The sequence below is a fragment of the Cotesia typhae genome, unplaced genomic scaffold (assembly GCF_013202065.1).
Source record: "Cotesia typhae breed Kobodo isofemale line unplaced genomic scaffold, CoteBio_Ctyphae contig_22, whole genome shotgun sequence".
In the NCBI taxonomy this organism is placed as follows: Eukaryota; Metazoa; Arthropoda; class Insecta; order Hymenoptera; family Braconidae; genus Cotesia; species Cotesia typhae.
This window is the reverse complement of record NW_027423728.1, coordinates 8,942,142-8,962,888: the sequence shown is the minus strand read 5'-3', so window position 1 is coordinate 8,962,888 and position 20,747 is coordinate 8,942,142. Positions and strand designations below refer to the sequence as shown.

The following is a 20,747-nucleotide window of genomic DNA, read 5'->3' as shown; positions in this document are numbered from 1 at the left end:
ATTACTCTATTATATTTTCCTGATTATTTTTTGTTATTTTATAGATAACAAAAATTTTGGTGTGTTGATTTTTTTTTTTTTTTTTTAAAACAGATAAAAACACGATTATTTCTTGGTGAAGATATTATTGCGGGGGGCAGAAAAATAAAAAGAATAATAAAAAACCTAGAATCCGGAATAAAGCTGTAAGTGGGAAAAATGTAGAGTCTAGAGTGAGTAGCTGGTATGTTGAGGCAATGGTGTTGTAGTGGGGGATCGACGCTTAGGGCGGACACTACTTTTCCCCCAGTTGAGTGGGGATAAAGCGCGGGCAACTAGCTAACCAGCACTGATGAGCGAGGAGTTGAGCAGTTGGGAAACGGGCTGAAACGGGCTGAAACGGGCACTGTTGCCGTAGCTTTCAGTAGTCTCAGTTCTGTTTACTTCTCGGTTATAGTTCAGTGCAAGAAAAGTTTTCGGAGAGTGAACATCTTTCTTAATATTTAAAATATTATTTATAATAAGCCTTCCGTCCAAGTTGCAACTACAAACATCTGTGGTTGTTGTTGTCGTTATTGTTGTATTTATTTATACTGTACAACTATACAACTATACAATTTACAATACAAGTTATTACAAACAATAATAAATACTTTTAGTTACTCAGTTATTTGACAAAATAATAAGTTTGTTGTTAAGTTTTGTTTATTTCGAAATTTTATTTCGTTTTGTCACAGTGGCTTTAATAAACATCCAAGCTGGATTCCAACAAGCAGTTTACGTCGCGATTATATCGCGGCTATCGACAGCTTAAGAAATTCTTCAAGGTAACCAGTGTTTTATTTTTTTTTAAATATTAAAATCTTACACAAGTATATTAAATTAAAAATATAACAAAGTGGATTTTACATGTCGTACATAATTATAATAAATTTTCATGGAAAAGTTGTGTACGGATGTAACATAAATGTCCTAAATAGATATTATTTTCAAGAGGTTAGGGTTTTTATTATGTACCTAAAATATAGTACAATTTAATACAATGTATGTGTTCTCAAGCAGCTGCTGCTGAAATTTCTTAAATTTTTCCTCTTTAAATCTTTAAATCTTTAAAATATCTCCCCTATTTACTAAATAATATTTTTATTATTTATTATTTATAAATATAAAATCTAAATCAAGTGCTGCTTGTAAGAGTAAAAAAAAAAATATTGTTAAATTGATTTAAAAAAAAAAAAAAATTGAACTTGATTATTTATAAAATTAATAAAAGGTGGAACTTAAAAGCGGCTGTTGTATTGATCTATATTTATAATAATAAATTGTCCGTAGTAAATAATGAAAAAGAAAAAAAATATCAAGTGTTACAATGTGATGACTGATGACATTTTTACAGACGATAAATAACATAGTTAACTTATTTTTTTTTTTAAAAAGATATTCGGGTCATATATAAGATTGTTTGTCCTTTTATTTGTGTAAATTGTTTTTTCGTATATTGAGAGGAAGAGAGAAAGCTAGTGTTGGATTTGAATATATCGGCGAGTACACTCTGCTGCACATTTTTCATCGTCTGCGAATGCAAAATATCTCATTCACAAGTAAAAGTTGTATTGTACGTATACTTGATGTATACTTTGAGAATTGACGCTTACGTCAGAGTTAAAAAATTTTCCCTCTTAAAAAAGATTTATTATTATTATTAAAATAAAAATAAAATAATTGTTGGACGAGTGACTAGACTATAGCAAAAGTCCATTCATAAAATAAATATTGTAGTTAGAATAATTAATTGGAGCTGAGAAAAGTAATTAATTAAAGCCAAAGATAAAGAGTACAACGTGAGTTAGTAGTTGTACGTTTCACACGCTACGTACTTTTATTTGTTGCTAGTAATAATTTTTAATTGCCCTTACTACAGAATAATGCGTAGAATGCTTAAGAAATAACATATTGTATTTAACTGTCCAATGTGTACACTCACCTATGTGATTGATTCTATTGGTGGTAGTTTGTTGCTCTCTTTATTTTTTTACCATTTTCTTATGTTGTTGTTATTAATTATGTTATGTTTATATCTTGAGTCGTAATACTATATCAGGATAAAGCATTAAGTATTAAACATACCAGGGTCACTGTACACTAAGAGGGGAGAATATTAGTTATAAGCAAATAAATAAATAAATGGACAGGCTCCTCTCTATCTACTAGTATATTGTATGTATAGATGTATAAATGTACAGTGGTGTAGTCAGTTTGTTCCCGGGCAAATATACGAGGTCGATGCCCTTACACGCATGGTTGACGCCATAGGGTTACTCGTTCTTACTATTTCTTTTATACTAGTTTTATTTTTATTCTTTATTCAACACACACACACACACACACACACACACACACACACACACACACACACACACACACACACACACACACACACACACACACATAAATAAATTCAATATTATTTATTGATTATTAAATAAATATTTAAAGGGAATTTAATTGTTTATAGAATAAAAAAAATTAAAAGAGAGTACTAGCTAGTGGATTCTTTCTTATACTGGTAAAAAATAAAATAGCGATTTAATTATATTTATTCAAAGTTAGTCGTGTAAAGGCTCGATCGTGAAACCGGAAACAGCTCGATCACGCTGGCAATTCATGGGCTACGCTATCACGTATTAGTATAGTAGACGCATTAGTAGTATGAGTAGTATGTAGGCTTAACTTGTGCTTATGATGGCCTTCGGGTTTTACAGACCAAATGCCATTAATAAATAACACGATTATAAATATAAATATCTATATCTACTCAATAATAATAATAATAATAATAATAATAATAATAATAATAATAATAATAATAATAATAATAATAATAATAATAATAATAATAATAATAATAATAATGATAATGATAATGATAATAAAAAAATATTTTCGATAAATAACTTGAGCTAAGCGCTAACTTGTAAACAAATTTTATTTTTAACATTTTATTTTCACTTATCAAAGTTTTTTTTTTTTTTTTTTTTTAATTACAAATTAAAAATGGAAAAAAAAAAAAATCTTGTTTGGTTGGTTTTTGCGAGAAAAATTTTATAATAAATAAATATTTAGCGAGTAAAAGAGACAGTAGAGGAAATATAGTGTGATTAGGGTTGCCAACGGGCAATGTCCTTGTGGTTGTGTCGGTACAAACGATCGTTAAACACCGGAAGTATGTATTATGTGACAATTTTTAACATAGAGGAAGTAAAGAGGGTTCTTCTTCTTCTTTTTCTTTATTTTATTTAGAGTCGTATCGTCTTCTTCGCTTTGGGAATAATTTACGTGAACGAATCGTAAATTTAAATAAAAAATAAAAGTTTGGTTTAAAAAAAAAAAAAAAAATAAAATAAAATAAAAAAATAAAAAAATAACGCGTGTGGTCTAGATGTTGAAGCGGCGATAGCTCCAATGAGAAGAGTAGTCACCTAAGCAATTGAACAAATATTGCTCAATATTTACCTGATGTCTCGGGTTCTGTTGAAAGACACAATCCGAGGCTTGGATTAATTATTAATTATTATTATATTATTTTACCGAGTTTCTGTTTAATTTAAGAGATATTTTAAAATTATTTTCGGTTAAAAATATCTATAATATTAAATATTTAATAATAATAATTTTTTATGTTTCAGCGTGTCGCGAACCAGACGCTGAGCGTTTCGACACAATCCGCGGTAACGGTGGAGGGCCCGGTATCTAAAATGTCTCCACCAACAAACGACGTCACCAGTATGGTGGTATCGGCGCCGCCGCCGCCGCCGCCGCCGCCTGACAACCTTCCGAGAGTTGTTCCCCGAGCCAACCCAACCATCAATACCCTTCAGAATCACAAGCGTACAGCCAATGACTTTATTTTTGGTAAACTTGTAGGTGAAGGCAGTTTTTCCACCGTAAGTTTTTTTTTTTTTTAAATTAAATAATTTAAATAATTAAAAATTTTATATTTTTTTATTTTTTAAGGTCTACATTGCCAAAGACATTCACACTAGTCGCGAATACGCGATAAAGGTCTGCGAGAAGCGTCATATTATCAAAGAGAAAAAGACTGAGTACGTAAAACGCGAGAAAGAAGTGTTAAACATGCTCGCGCGTGCCCGGCACTCTTTTGTGAGACTGTTTTGCACCTTCCAGGACGTCGATAGACTGTATTTTGTCCTCTCTTATGCAAAAAATGGCGAGCTTCTTCCTTACATCAACAAGGTTGGCTCCTTCGATATTGAGTGCACTAAATTCTACTCTGCGGAAATTCTACGGGGCTTGGAGTATCTTCACGGGTTGGGAATAATCCATCGGGACCTCAAGCCCGAGAACATCCTACTGGACGAGAAAATGCACATCCTGATTACCGACTTTGGGAGTGCCAAGATTCTTAAAGAGAACCCGGAACAGCTAAATACTTGTTCAAAGATCTCCTCTCGAAGTTGTTCCTCGGAGTCTGATCAGGAGCGACCTCGCCGACGGGAACGAAGAAATTCTTTTGTAGGAACTGCCCAGTATGTGTCACCTGAAATTCTGACTGATAAACCGGCCTCCAGAGCGTCAGATCTCTGGGCCCTTGGGTGCATAATCTATCAGATGGTCTCTGGACTCCCGCCGTTCTATTCAAAAAGCGAGTACTTGATTTTCCAACAGATTCTTAAGTTAGATTACGAAATTCCTGATGGGTTTTGTCCTCTGGCCAAGTCCCTGGTTAGTCAGCTTCTGATAATCGAGCAAACTGAAAGACTTGGAGCCCTGGATGAACACGGATCAGGATATCCGAGCATCAGAGCTCATCCCTTTTTTGAGGGTGTAGATTTTGAGACTCTCCATGAACAAGTACCTCCGTCAATCTATCCATATCTTCCTGGAACATCAGAACACGAGGAGATGCGTTCTCACTACCGGGTTCCTGACCACCTGGAACCTGGACTGGATGACAAGCAGCTGACGAGGTTGCTTGGCCTTGGAATAGGTCAAGAAACTCCTGAAAAACCAGCTCCAGTTATCTCTGTGGTGAAGAAACCCAAACAGAAAGCCTCCAGTATTGTTGATTTGACACCCGCAGAGTTTAAGAGCAGATTGGAACTTGAGAGAACAACCAATCAGTGGCATCCTTTTGTTGATAATCAGGTTATCTTGAAACAAGGATTTATTAATAAGCGAAAGGGATTATTTGCCAGAAGAAGAATGCTTTTGCTTACTACTGGACCACACTTGTTTTATGTCGATCCTTTTAATATGGTTCTCAAGGGTGAGATTCCTTGGAGCAAGGAACTCAGAGTGGAGCCTAAGAACTTTAAGATTTTCTTCGTTCACACGGTAATTTTTTTTTTTTTTTAACTTAAACTTTAATTAATTAATTCATTAAATCTAATAATATATATATATATATATTTTTTTTTTTTTTTTTTTTTGGACTTTTAGCCTGACAGGACGTACTATCTTGAAGACCCGGAAGGATTCGCCCTGGAATGGTGTCGAGTTATTGAAGAAATGCGCGTTCACTACTACGGACTTCAGGAGAGTAAAAAATCCCATTAATAATTAAAAAACAATATCATAATGTATACGACTGCCCGGTCACTCAAATTCCCTCGGTGAATTGTTCATGTACTATATATTTATTCGACAATTTACCCCGTTCATCGTCATTCCCTGTGTAAATATTGTAAATACTTTTGGGCTTTGTTGACTTTTATCAATTAATTAAAATTAGTAATAGTGAATTAATTTTGTGGATTTTAATTCCCGCAAAGTGACCGAGGCTGAATCTAGAAATATCAATTATCCGGTCTGAAAGTTACTAAACCAGATAATTTTAGTCAATAATTATTAATTAGGTTAGGGCTAGGTTTATTGTTGTGACCTTTATTTAATATAGTATAATGTTACTTAATTAATTTCTCTATAATATTTAATATTTAATATTTATTACTTCAAATTGATAATCAATAATAATATAAAATTGTCAATGCAAATAGTATTATAGTATAATAGTAGTTAGATAAATTAATAATTACCAATATATGTACAAAATAATCATTAAAAGGGTGTTTGTAAATACTCCCGTATTGATGAAAAGGAAAAAAACAATGAAACTTTTAGCTGTTAAAAGCACCCGCCAAGTGTTTATTTAGATTGTAAATTTTTAGTAGGTAGTAGTAACATAGTAACTTGTAATAGAATAATATATATATATATATATATATATATATATATATATATATATATATATATATATATATATATATATATCAATGAAAAGGACACTCGGGTGAAAAAATTTTTTCTCCGACTTTTAAAACGAATTTACAGGGTAGTTAGGAGAATCAATCATGACAAATTTATACCAGCATGTCAAGGTGCTCGAAATAATAGTCTAATAAATAATTGATTGGAAGATTGTCCCCGGGCACAGTGATCTGTCGAAAATGACCGCTTTTGGCGGGTTACGAACCGCTTGGGCGGGCGCTAAGACTGTACCGTTATTTTTGTCATGGTTAACAACTTCTAATTTTATTATTTAACTTATAATAAAGAAATATAAATTTTTCCATGTCGGGGAAATTATTTATAGGGATTAGAATGTCAAAGGGTTCAAGATATTTAATAAAGACTTTGCTCGGTCTACGTTTTAAGTAGGCGCTGCAAATTTAACCGAACTCTTGATTGTTCTTCGAGATTGTTAAAAGTTTTATTGTTTTTTATATTCTTCTTAAGTTATGCCGTAGTTAAGATATATATCTATTATTATTAATTATTATCATTAATATTGTTTAAATAAAATGTTGTTTTGGATAAAACTCAAGGTTACAATTATATTGCAGTATTATTAAATGTACGTAGATAAAAGATAAATGTATGTGTGAGCAGTGTGTATTGTATTGACGAAAATTGTTTAGGTTAACTATTATTAATATTATTATTATTATTATTATTATTATTATTATTATTATTATTAATTATTTAGGATGGAAAGGCCGTCCTTTTATGAGTGAATGATATTATATCGTTATATTTAATTAAGATTATGTAAATTAAATGTAAGTGAAACAATTACTATTGTATCATGAGATTTTGTGTAAATAGGAGGTATTAATGTTACAGCCCTATTGACATCAATATTAAATTTATTTATAGTAAATTTTTCTGAAATGCTAAAACAATTTATTTATTTATATATAATACTTTCTCCTAGTTTTTTTTTTTTTTTTAAACAATAATTTAAGTTACTAACAGAATTAATTAAATAAAAAAAAAATTCAAAAATTGAATTTAAATTTATTTATTTACTTAAATGGAAGGCAATCGATAAATTTGCAACAAATAAAAATAAATAACACTCTCTCTAGCAATAATTGTTGACCGTGACTTGAAATAAAAATAAAATATTATAAATGAAAATATACAGGGTGTCTCTGAAGTGGCGGGAGTAATTGTTGGGGTCGATAGAGAAAAAAATACTGAATCGAAAGTTCCTGAGCCAAAAATTTTTTTGGGCCATAGAATTTGAGTTATGAATTAAAAACGATAGCCAATCAGAAGCGCGCTATTCGAGAAATGAAAATGAGCGGGGAAGTAGAGGAGACGCGAGAGTGAGATGCTGCAATAGCAGCTTACTCGCTCACACAAAGCCGAGCATGAGAGGGGATTGTGACGCTATGAGCCGAGTACGTAAGTGTGAATGAGTGGATGTATGAGGTCGCAAGCGGACGGCTTAATGTATGAGTGTGTGTCCGTGTATCGCAGCATTATTGGAGGCGTTGTAACGCTGAATTAAAGCTAACCGGGTACTCTAAGACAGAGGAAAAATTTTAATTTTTATTTTTATTCGAAAAAAATTTAATAAAAAAAAATAAAAAGGCCCAAGATTTAACCAGACCCACAGAAACGGAGAGTAAATTTTTAATTCTCATTTATTTTGCTGGGGATTATTTTCAAATAAAAAAAAAAAAAAAAAAAAAAGGCTAAGATTCAACTGGAATCCAAAAGAGATGGATGAAAAAATTTTATTTTTTATTTTTAATCAGCAAAATTATTTTTCTTTAAAAAAGAGCCCAATCTCGACTGGAGCAAGAAAAAATGATTGAAAAATTTTATTATTAATTTTCAATCAACAAAATTATTATAAAAAAATAAATGGGCCCAAGTCTCAACCGGACCCAAACAAACGGATAAAAATTTTTATTACTTACTTAATTTGCTGGAAATTATCTTTAAAAACGAAAAAAATGCCCAAGACTCGATCGGATCCAAAAAAATAACAGTACAAAAATTTTTCCTTATTTTCAATCAGCAAAATTGTTTCTTTTAAAAAAGGCCCAATCTCGACTGGAGCAAAAAAATGATTAAAAAATTTTATTATTAATTTTCAATCAACAAAATTATTTAAAAAAAAATAGTCCGCAGACTCAACCGGACCCAAACAAACAGATAGATAGTTTTAATTACTTATTTATTTTGATGGGAATTATTTTAAAAACGAAGAAAATCGCCCAAGACTCGACCGGACCCAAAAAAAAAAAAATAAATTGAAAAATTTTGTTTTCATTTTCAATCAGCCAAATTAATTTCTTTTCGAAACAAGGCCCAATCTCAAACAGACTAAGAGAAACTAATTAAAAATTTTATTTTTATTATTAATCAAATATTATTTAAAAAAGAAAATAAGCCACAGACTTAACCGGACTTAAACAAACGGATAGAAAATTTTTATTACTTACTTAATTTGCTGGAAATTATCTTTAAAAACGAAAAAAATCCCCAAGACTCCATCAGACCGAAAGGGAGATGAATAAAAAAATTTTACTATTCATTTTTAATCATCATAATTAACTTTTTTATAATAAAAGGCTCAATTTCGACCGGACCCAGAAAAAATGATCCAAAAATTTTATTTTTATTGTTGATCATCAAAACTAATTAAAAAAACAAATGAGGCCCTAGACTCAACTGGACCCAAACAAACGGATAAATAATTTTTATTACTTATTTATTTTGCAGGAAATTATTTTTGAAAACGATAAAAATGCCCTAGACTCGACCAGACCCGAAATAAAATAAATTGAAAATCTTTGTTTTTCTATTTTTAATCAGCAAAATTATTTTCCTTTGAAAAAGGGCCTGATCTCGACTGGAGCAAGAAAAAATAATTGAAAAGTTTTATAATGAATTTTTAATCAACAAAATTTTTTAAAAAAAAGAAAATAGGCCCCAGACTTAACTGGACCCAAACAAACGGAAAGAAAACTTTTATTCCTGTTTTTTTGTTGGGAATTATTTTTCGAAACAAAAAAATTGCCCAAGACTCGACCGGACCCGAAAAAGATAAATCGAAAAATTTTATTTCTAAATATTAATTAACTAAATTATTAAGAAAAAAAAAAATAGACCCAAGACGCAGCAGGACCCAAATAAACGGATAGAAATTTTTTATTACTTGATCACCAAGATTAATTTTCCTTGAAAAGAAAGGCCCAATCTCAAACAGACTTCGAATAACTGATTGAAAAATTTTATTATCAATTATTATTTAACAACATTATTCTTAAAAAAAAATTAATAGGCCCCAGACTCAATCGGACCCAAACAAACGGATCGAAAACTTTTATTTCCCATTCATTTTGCTAGGAATTATTTTTAAAAACGAAAAAAATGCCCAAGACTCGACCAGAGCCAAGAATAGAAGAATGCAAAAAAATTTATTTTCTCTTTTCAATAACAAACAAAAATTTATTGAACAAAAATCAGCCTAATCTTGACAAGACGATAAAAAACTGATTGAAAAATTTATTATCAATTATTAATTGACAAAATTATTTCAAAAAAGAAAATAGGCCCCAGACTCAACCGGACCAAAACGAACAGATAGAAAATTTTTATTACTTATTTCTTATGCTCGGAATAATTTTTGAAAACAGAAGGAATTGCCCAAGACTCAACCGGACCCAACCAAACGGATGGAAAACTTTCATTTCTCATTTATTTTGCTGGGAATTATTCTGTAAAATAATTTTTCAATTAATCGTCAGGTAAAATGTCAAAAATAAATTAAAACAAACATTGAACTCAAGTCCCAATAATTTTGATATTTTAATTAAAATTATTTTTTAATTAATTGACAGGTAAAATGTCAAATAAGGAATTGAAAAAAAAATCGCTCTCGAGTCCTGATAATTTTGATATTTTTATTAAAATTATTTATCAGTTAATTAACAGGTAAAATGTCAACTAATAAATTAAAAAAAAAAATTGAACTCAAGTCCGAATAATTTTGATATTTTAATTGAAATTATTTATCAGTTAATTGACAGGTAAAATGTAAAAAAATATACTAAAAAAATCGCTCTCGAGTCCTGATAATTTTGATATTATTATTAAAATTATTAATCACTTAATCAACAAGCGAAATGTCAAATGATAAATTAAAAAAAAATTGAACTCAAGTCCGAATAATTTTGATATTTTTATTAGAATTATCTATCAGTGAATTAACAGGTAGAATGTCAAATTATAAATTAAGAAAAAAATTGAACTCAAGTCCGAATAATTTTGATATTTTTATTAGAATTATCTATCAGTGAATTAACAGGTAGAGTGTCAAATTATAAATTAAGAAAAAAATTGAACTCAAGTCCGAATAATTTTGATATTTTTATTAGAATTATCTATCGGTGAATTAACAGGTAGAATGTCAAATTATAAATTAAGAAAAAAATTGAACTCAAGTCCGAACAATTTTGATATTTTTATAAAAATTATTTTTAATTAATTGACAGGTAAATAAATAATAAATTAAAAAAAAAAAAATTGAACTCAGGTCCTGATAATTTTGATATTTTAATTAAAGTTGTTTATCAATCAATTGACTGTTAAAATCCTGAATAATAAATTAAAAATAAATCGCACTCATGTTCTCATAATTTTGATCTTATAATTGAAATAAATTTCTAATGAATTGACGGGTAAAATCCCAAGTATCAAATTAAGTAGTAATCGCACCCAAGCCCTGATAATTTTGATATTTTAATTTAAATTATTTATCACTTAATTGATAGGTAAAATGTCAAATGATAAATTAACAAAACATTGAATTCAAGTCCTTATAATTTTGATATTTCAATTTAAATATTCTTTTTATTCACTGACAGGTAAAATGTCGAAGAAAATATGAAAAAGAAATGGCATTCACGTTTTAGTAATTTTGATATTTTAGTTTCCCTTTTTCTTAGCAAAGAAATCATTTCAAAAAAATCTACAGGTGTTTCGGCAGTTCAAGGATAACTTTACTTTAATGTTATTAGTTTGCATTCACATCATTACACTTTACTCCTTTTATTAAGCAATTAAGATTCCAGTTGAATCTTAGCCTTTTTTTTTTTTTTGTATTTGAAAATAATCCCCAGCAAAATAAATGAGAATTAAAAATTTACTCTCCGTTTCTGTGGGTCTGGTTAAATCTTGGGCCTTTTTATTTTTTTTTATTAAATTTTTTCGAATAAAAATAAAAATTAAAATTTTTCCTCTGTCTTAGAGTACCCGGTTAGCTTTAATTCAGCGTTACAACGCCTCCAATAATGCTGCGATACACGGACACACACTCATACATTAAGCCGTCCGCTTGCGACCTCATACATCCACTCATTCACACTTACGTACTCGGCTCATAGCGTCACAATCCCCTCTCATGCTCGGCTTTGTGTGAGCGAGTAAGCTGCTATTGCAGCATCTCACTCTCGCGTCTCCTCTACTTCCCCGCTCATTTTCATTTCTCGAATAGCGCGCTTCTGATTGGCTATCGTTTTTAATTCATAACTCAAATTCTATGGCCCAAAAAAATTTTTGGCTCAGGAACTTTCGATTCAGTATTTTTTTCTCTATCGACCCCAACAATTACTCCCGCCACTTCAGAGACACCCTGTATATATATATATATAATAATAAATAATCTAGGCTCATTGTCGAAATAAAGTATTAGATTACAACATTAGCAAAGATTATTATTATTATTATTATTATTATTATTATTATTATTATTATTATTAAGTTACAAAGACACCACTTTCGCGCAGCCCAGGCAATAGTCGTATACAATAAAATTATCAATTACACCAATTACAAATCATAAATAACAACAAATTATAATATATATTGTTTATTTATAAATATTAAACAATAATTAAGTAACGATCCTCACACAACTCAGTCACACAATCTTATTTTATTATTATATAAATTATAATTATTTGTAATTAGTTTTCACACTACGTTTATATTTTTTTAATTATTGTTACTGTTATAATTAATAATAATTATAATATATTTTACAATATTTTACAAAAACAATAATTAGACGATTATTGTCATGGCAACGGGTGTTGACGGGGTAAGGAAGTGATTATTATTATTATTATTATTATTATTATTATTATTATTAATATTTTTTAATACATCCGATTTATTATAAGAATAATAATAAGTTTAAAAAAAAAAATAAATAAATGGCGGTACTTGAGAATCCCCTTAAATAGAAAAATACATATTAGAGAAATTTTTGTTTTTAATTATATTGAGAATAAAATTATCGATTAAAGTAATTGAACGAAAAATTTTTATTATAAATTCTCCGGGATTTTTTATAACTTTTATAACGATAATTAATTTTCATTATTTATATTTAAATATTTAATATCGTAAATATACGTGAATTAATTTAAATGCATTAAAAAAATTTTGTTTATAAAATTTTTTAAATTTCATTGTAATCATGAGCTTTAAATGCAATCGAGAGAATTAACAACACTGCGACTAATAATAATAAATAATATTTATAAATATTAGCTCTATTATTTAATTTTAATTTTAATTTCAATTAAATAAAACGAAAATGAGGAACATTGCATATTTGGAATGTCAGCTACTATGGTTCCTCTACTGCGAGACGAAAATTCAAATCAATTTATTAAAATTAACGGCAATCGAAAATCTGTAATAAAATTTCTTTAATCGATAATATATTCATTTATATATTTATATATTTATCTCTTTGTACCGGATATTAGCCGGTATAAAATATTTTATTAAAAATTAATAAAATAATTCAAGTACCGAAAACTATTAGCGGTACACAATCAAACAAAAAGTCACTGAAAAGAAAAGTAAACATTTAAAAAAATTGACAATTATTAATAATTTTAAATCGCTCGACAGTTTAAATAAAGCATGGAATGTCAAAAAACTATAAATAAAAAATATCCGGGGAAAACCTCAAAACAAATAAGTCGCCGTGTGCATTATTCTCTCCTGTCGCTTTGCCAAATAATTATTTGCCCACTGATTATTATTATCATCATCATCATCATCAATAACTTCAATAAATATCACTTGAAATATTACAATTGATAATCATATACTTGGATAAAAAAAACGCGTCGGAAGACCATTTTAAATTAAAGGCAAAATTATACTCTCGTAATCATTGATTATTTTACAGGATTTTCGATCTAGATTTTTATTATACTACATTCTTAATATTAATATTAATTTTAAATTATCAAGCGACACAAGGAGGCTAACTAGAGGATTTTAAATTAATCCGTCAACACTTGCACAAGTTATTTAAATTTCATTTAAATTAATTTAAATTTAAATAAATTAAAAAAAAAAAAAAAAAAAAAAAAAATAATAATAATAATAATAATAATAATAATAATAATAATAATAATAATAAATAACTTTGTTTTTAACTTTTTACTTTTTTTGTCATTCAAAAATTTATCTCTCTTGTTCCCTTTAATTTTTGTTATTGCAAAAAATTCATCCATTAATTACAATTATAAATTTTTTTCTATTATACAATTATAAATAATAATAATAATTAATTAATAATAACGCGCACTTGCAGTGTTGGTCCACGAGCTTTTGGCCAATTTTATAAATAAAATATTTTTTATTTTTTCCTTTTTCAAATAAATTTTTATAAATAAAATCATTATTATTTTTAATAATAATACAATATTAAAATAAATTAGTACTAATAAATAGATTTAATAAGAGCGCCGGCAGACCATTGACACGCAATAGTAATTTGTCGTTTATCGTTTATGGTTTATGAACAACACGCTAGTGTTAAGTACAAATGGTAGTCAGGTCCCAAAACTGGGGTAATGTGGGCTAGGTCGCAAAGTCCAGTTTGTCCCAGGTCAGCGACAGGTCGGAAGACATTTTAAAATCAGAGTCTTCCATGTTGAATAGATCGAAGGGGTCCTGGCTGTTGGCAAGAAGAGGGTCATACAGATCAGTCACCGTTGACTGAGCGCAGCCTGGTGACGGGTGGCTGGTACACTGACTCGTTGGCTGTAAAGTTTGAGGCGACTGGGGCATCAGCGAGTCCAGCCAGTCCGGATCGTCCATGTCCATCGGCATGTCTCCGAGGTCCATTAACTCCTGGGGCGTTTCTATTTTTACTCCGAGGTCGCAGTCCAGCTGCCCAAAGTCCATCGTATCCAGAGTCTCTAAATCCAGGCCCAGTTCCTGTTTTTTTTTTTTTTTAAATTAATTAATTAAAATAAATATATTTATCAACAGTTGATAAAAAAAAAAAAATATTTACCTTGAGGTCAAGATTGACATTGTCGGAAGAAGTTACTTCCTGAGGAGGTTGTGGATCTGGAGAGCTTTGCTGGACAGACTGAGGACTGAGAAGCATTGCGGTGTCCAGGTCACTGGTGGAATTCAGTAGATCCGAGTTAAAAGCAGGAATTTCATCCTGGTGTTGGTGTTGGTGTTGGTGTTGATGTTGATGTTGGTGTAATGCACTGGGTAATTGTACTGCAAAAGTAGCCAGTGGAAGAGGAGGAGGAATCGGGGGAGAAGATACTGGAGAAGATGGACACCCACTCTGGCTGACGTCCATTGCCATTGGGCTGATGGGGTTTGAGGTGAAAACCAAATTTTGGCTTGCGCTGTCTGCTGGCGCCGAAAACACCAGGTTCTGCTGAATTTGCCGGTTTGGAGTAGTTGGAGTCGTTGGAGTCGCTGGATCCTGGGCAGCGCTTGGTGGTAATTCCCCATTTTTTATTAAAATTTCTAGAACGTCGTCTACTACTTGGCTCTTTATGTGATTCTTTTGGACTGGTTCTATTTTTACCTAAAAAATTCAAGTTAATCAAGTTAATCTTCAATATTTAATTAAAAAAAAAGTAATAAATAAAAAATACCTTTAATAACTTGGCAGCTTCATCATACTGCGGGGGTGATTTAGTATCTTCAATAGAAGTGATAGTAGTGCTGACAGGACGCTGCTGTTGCTGCTGGGCTTGAGCAACAAGTGCGCCCAATATAGAGCCATTAATCTTCGTAGGTTTTGATAAGTTCAGCACTATCGCGGTTGGCAATTGCACCGTTGTGTTATTATTATTATTATTATTATTATTATTATTATTATTATTATTATTATTATTATTATTATTATTATTATTATTATTATTATTATTATTATTATTATTGTGACTATTGGTATTAATAATATTATTATTATTAATATTGTTGTTGTTGTTGTTGTTGTTGTTATTTTTGACTTGGTTCTTCTTATTGTTGATAGTGGTCAATGTTGTAGAGTCAAGTATCGTGTTGGGTTGTGACTGTAGAAAAGCTGCGAGGCTGGCTTTAGCATTAAGCTGTTGGAAGGCAACATGCTGTTGCTGTTGCTGTTGTTGGTGATTTTGTTGCTGCTGTTGGTTCTGTTTTTGGAGTTGGAGTTGGAGTTGGAGTTGTTGTTGTTGTTGTTGGTGCTGTTGCTGTTGCTGCTGCAGATGTTGTAATTGCTGTAAGTGAAGAGCTAATTGTTGTTGCTGCATTTTGTTTTGAAGGTGCTGTTGGAGGACCAATTTCTCGGCCCGGACTGTTGAGGGTTGAGTTTGACGGATTTTTTGTAATTGTTGCTGCGACATGTACAGCTGCTGTTGTAATTCTTCAATTCGTTTACGTTGTTCTTTTATTATGTCGTCACCTGAAAATAATTTTTTTTGGTAAAATAAAATTTTTATTATTATTATTATTAAATTTAATAAAACTATTACCAGGTGGACTAGCTGGATCATCATGCTCGCTATTATGTGGCGAGTCAATCCTCGGACTATGAGGTTCATCCTTAATTGGAGAGCCAGGACTTTTACCATGAGAACTAGAGTCATCGGAAGCGATAGGTCCCGGGGTATCCATTAATATGTGCCCCATGTGGGTGATTATCGGGCCATTTGAGTTAGACAAGTTGGTGGAACTCTCCGTGAAGGGTTTTAGCCGTTCTATAAGTTGTGGCTTGGAACCCGAAACCGGGAGGTTCCTCCTCTTAAGCTCAATCTTCAGATCGCTGACTTTCATGTCCTCGAGCTTTCCCAGCGGCCTCAACGGTGGCTGTTCCGAGGGATTGTTCGAAGTATTAGATGGCGCTGGACTCGGTGCGTTCGCACTTCCTCCGCTGATGCTTCCCGCGTCGCTACTGCTGCTTGTTAGCGATAATGGATTTGGCGCTGCTGGAAGAATTATTTTCGGGTACTGAAATAAAAAAGTTTCAATAAATAAATAAATTAACATCAATCACCAGTTTTAAAACTGTTAATTATTATTTTTTAAATAATAAATTGCAATTACAAGTTAGTTGTGTGTTAATGGAAGGTTTTAAATTTTTTTTTTTTTAAATAAAGTCTTATTTAAAACACCGGAATAATTTAAGTAAATAGAGTTTGAAAAAAGTTTGTAAAAGTTAAAAAAGACCGTGTGTCAAATTTTTCGAGTTTTGCCTTATGGAATACATCATGGATAATCGTTGGAAGAATAACAAGAGCTTTAAAGGGTTGTACGGACTTTAAATTATTAAAAATATTAATTTGCACTCACTGGTACCTTGTGCTGCAGCTCAAGTTGCCACTGTAAGAAAAGCTGCTGTTGCTGAAGAAGCAGCTCGTAACTGGTTTCACCAGGTGCCCCGGATCCTAGACTCGAGGCTGCACACGATACCGATGGCTTTTGTGCGTTTGGCGGCCCCTGACAACAATATTAGTTATTAGTAATTCAGTGTAATTAGTAAAGCAGAAAAAAAAAAAAAAAAAAAAAAGATATTTTAATTATCTCTTAAAAATTTCTTAAAATAAATCGATTTTTTCTCTAATTAACTATCATAAAAATATTTTAATTATTTACATAAGCAATAATAATAAAATTGTCAAGATTTAAAAAATTAAAATAATAACCATATTAAGAGAAAATTGTCTTAATTTGTTGTATTGAATTAGTCCTAAAATTGGAGCATTGATGATCCACGTTTTTGGGTTTCACCAGGGCAATTAGTGCTCGAATTACTCAGTGCTAACGAGGTGGTCCCGTACACTCCCGAAGAGATCGCGAGAGTTAATCACTCGATACGATCTTGCTTCTACTCTGGTACTTTTTCCATATACCTACTGCACATCTGCACATTTATTATATATATATATATATATATATATATATATATATATATATATATATATATATTTTTTTTTATTTTGATTAACTTTATTTATTTTGTACTTGTTATTAATTATGTTTTTATGGCCTGGTACTTACTAACTAACATATTCTTACTCTTACTCCTGCACCAGCAGGTACGTTATCTTATGAAATTTTAAACCTGGACAAATGGCTCTTGGCATCTCTCTGACCGAATTTCTTACGAGTTACCACAAGATTTATATTATTACACTCTTATACTACCCAATAACAACAATAATTTTATGTATTTTAAAAAGTATTCAGATAATATTAATCACAGTTAGCAGATATCGACAGTAATAAAAATAATTATATAAATGATTATTATGTACCTTGTACTCATGAAACTTGATGGTACGAGTCTTGGGTTGATTTTTAGTTTTAGACTTTTTACGATTTTTGTCCTTCCCAGGCGCGTCGCTGCGCTGACAAACGGTGACGGATATTGGGCTGGGCTGAGGCCTTGGAGTTATCGCCTGAGGTGGAGGTGCCGGTGGTGACGCTATCGATATATTTGAAAGAGGACTCAGGCTGGACGTCGTCGAGCCCAGTGACATTGGACTAGGTGCAGGCGCCAGGGGCAACAATGTCGTGGTGGGTCCATTTGTCTGACTAGCCTGTCGGTTGTAAATTTTTATTTTTAAAAGATATATCAAATTACCTGAGTTTTATATCAAAATTAAAAAAAAAACTCTATTCTAAGTGGTAAAAATATTATCTTTAATTTTTTTTTATAACTTAATAAATTTAAAATCAATAATTCAAAAAAATTTATAATAAATATTTTATTTACAGTGAACCATTAAATTGATCCATAAAAATTAATTAAATAGGATATATTAGAGATTGGATCGTAAACTTAAAATGGTCTTTGAGGCGCGACTTTAAAACGAGAGTACGCATGAAAAATAAACGAAATAGGGATTCCACAGTGTCCCCGGGTTAACGAGTAAAAGATACCGTCGCGGATCCTCAATTAAATTTAACAACCTTGACGTACCTGAGACGAGGCGTGTTGGCTTTGATGCTGTACAAGTTGCTGGCTTAGCTGCTGTTTTTGTTGTTGGTTAATCTGTTGCTGCTGCTGCTGCTGCTGTTGTTGTTGTTGTTGTTGTTGTTGTTGTTGTTGTTGTTGTTGTTGTTGTTGTTGTTGTTGTTGTTGTTGTTGTTGTTGTTGTTGTTGTTGTTGTTGTTGTTGTTGTTGTTGTTGTTGTTGTTGTTGTTGTTGTTGTTGTTGATTACCAACGACACTGTTGCAGAGTTCCGCAAAGGTTTGTATCGTTTGGTTGGTTCCAGTGGCTTGCTGGAAGACCGGGGACGTGGAGGAAACTACAACAGCACCTCCAGTTGTGGGGATGCTTAGAGACACGGTGACTATTCCTGCAGAAGTCGCTGCAGTCTCCAAAACGTCAGTTCTCGATTCAATCACCGGAGAGGGAACACCTTCAGAACTTTGAGAGTCATCTTCGAAGGTGATATAATGGTCTGGAGGCTGGGGTTTCGTCACCTGGCCTTCGCAGGTTGCTTTAAAGGGAATGTGGCCCTCTGGAAATATTAAAATAAATTTTTACGATTAATAAAATTTAATGGATTTTATGTAGATATTATATAGATGTAAACGTGAATACCTTTAACTGCCCTCTCAATGGGTTCTTCAGTGTGAAGAATATTCTTTTGAATAAGTTCAAGCGGACCAGGTCGATGACTGAGTTGATCATTGAGCTGATCTGCAAGCCTCGCTTTCTTGAGCATCCTCTGTCTCTCCGCGAGACTCGGATCAACATGCCCGACATCTTCGAGTATGTGCTGCCTGACGAGCTCGTCCCGACCGGGTCGTCGCTGTATCTTGGCCTTCAATAAATCTCCTGTTTTAGCGCGCTCTAATTGTTTTCGCTGCTCATGAAAGGCTGGTGGCGTTTTTGGCGCTATAACAATTAAATTATACAATTTTAATCAATCGTATTATTTTATAAATCATATATAATAGTAAACAATTTTTATGTATATGTGTTATTACTGTATTATATCATCGTAGTAAGATAAATTACTATTAAACATTTTTAATAATAACAATGAAAGTTAGCAAATCTATGATTAATTATAATCATAAAATAAAATAGCTTGAGCTTGCGAAAATAAATTTCTATTTAGTTTTATCTAATTAATATAACTCGTTACTAATCTTGATAATGTAGCTTCGACTTTTAAAAATGACATTACAATAAATAATGGGCTATTAAAATTAAAAACTGTAACTAATTAAGTACCTTATTACTCTACTCTACAATAAAAATACAAATTTATTAAAAATAAAAAATAACATCCAAGGTTACACATTGTTGTGCCAAAACTACTTAAGATTAAACCCCTTGATTGATAAAATTATTTAATTATATATACCCTACTATCATATCATTTATAAACAGATAAAAATTATTTAAAAATATGTGATGATAATAACAATAATAATATTTTTAGTTATTATAATTAAGAAAAAAGATATGTGGGTTTGATTGAGACAAATTTTGATATTAAATAAATAGAATATATTTATAATTTATTTTATTCAAATTAATTCTTAGAGTTATAAATATTTATATACATATCTTGTATCAGTTATTGTTATTATCTATATATATATATATATATATATATATATATATATATATATATATATATATATATATATATATATATATATATATATTTTTAAAATACCGTTTACATAGATTTTGACCTAAATGTTACAAGCTATAAATACATTAATTCTTTTTAATTCTAGAATTTAAAAAAATATGTATAACATAAAAAATTACATTCTCTGATTATAAATAGACGGATATTTTTATTAAACGCAATTGTATATTATATAAAAATTTAAACATTACTTTATTTTATATAATTGATGATAAAACAAAAAGCCGAATTTTTTTTTTTTTTTTAATTAAATTAAATAATTGAAGAACCAACTGCGTTAATAATTTACGAGGCAGACCGTATGGAAAATAATAATTTAATATTACAGCTCTAGGAAACATAAATTTTAGTCTAGAAATTTTGGACTAGCCGACCTCATTTTATTCGCAATGACGCACCAAGATATAAAGGGACAGTACAACAATATCCTACGACAGTAAAACGGTAAATTACTCCCGTGATGGCTCGATGAATTGTCAACAAGACCATCAATGATTCCTTGAATA

At 30.7% G+C, this 20,747-nt stretch overlaps 2 protein-coding genes across 7 annotated transcripts in view; one reads left to right on the top strand and one right to left on the bottom strand.

Annotated features, from left to right (window-relative positions):
• The window catches only part of Pdk1 (Phosphoinositide-dependent kinase 1), an 89,675-nt gene extending 82,494 nt beyond the window's left edge, over nucleotides 1-7,181 (top strand). For 2 of the 3 annotated variants that reach the window (XM_074238592.1, XM_074238593.1), the window contains exons 3-5: nucleotides 3,666-3,923; nucleotides 3,994-5,334; nucleotides 5,440-7,181. In XM_074238592.1, the coding sequence (XP_074094693.1) occupies nucleotides 3,666-3,923; nucleotides 3,994-5,334; nucleotides 5,440-5,556 (1,716 nt within the window). In that variant the 3' untranslated portion in view covers nucleotides 5,557-7,181. Of the gene's footprint in view, nucleotides 1-307; nucleotides 807-3,665; nucleotides 3,924-3,993; nucleotides 5,335-5,439 lie in introns of those variants that run through there. The other variant, XM_074238594.1, reaches the window with a different exon arrangement.
• A 4,971-nt stretch (nucleotides 7,182-12,152) lies between these two features.
• Nucleotides 12,153-20,747, bottom strand: part of LOC141523866 (uncharacterized) — an 88,402-nt gene continuing 79,807 nt past the window's right edge. For 2 of the 4 annotated variants that reach the window (XM_074237408.1, XM_074237410.1), the window contains exons 6-13: nucleotides 19,173-19,469; nucleotides 18,545-19,089; nucleotides 17,877-18,161; nucleotides 16,918-17,058; nucleotides 16,095-16,569; nucleotides 15,234-16,024; nucleotides 14,627-15,163; nucleotides 12,153-14,547 (exon numbers count right to left, since the gene is read on the bottom strand). In XM_074237408.1, the coding sequence (XP_074093509.1) occupies nucleotides 14,188-14,547; nucleotides 14,627-15,163; nucleotides 15,234-16,024; nucleotides 16,095-16,569; nucleotides 16,918-17,058; nucleotides 17,877-18,161; nucleotides 18,545-19,089; nucleotides 19,173-19,469 (3,431 nt within the window). In that variant the 3' untranslated portion in view covers nucleotides 12,153-14,187. Of the gene's footprint in view, nucleotides 14,548-14,626; nucleotides 15,164-15,233; nucleotides 16,025-16,094; nucleotides 16,570-16,911; nucleotides 17,059-17,876; nucleotides 18,162-18,544; nucleotides 19,090-19,172; nucleotides 19,470-20,747 lie in introns of all 4 variants that reach the window. The other 2 variants (XM_074237407.1, XM_074237409.1) reach the window with 1 other exon arrangement.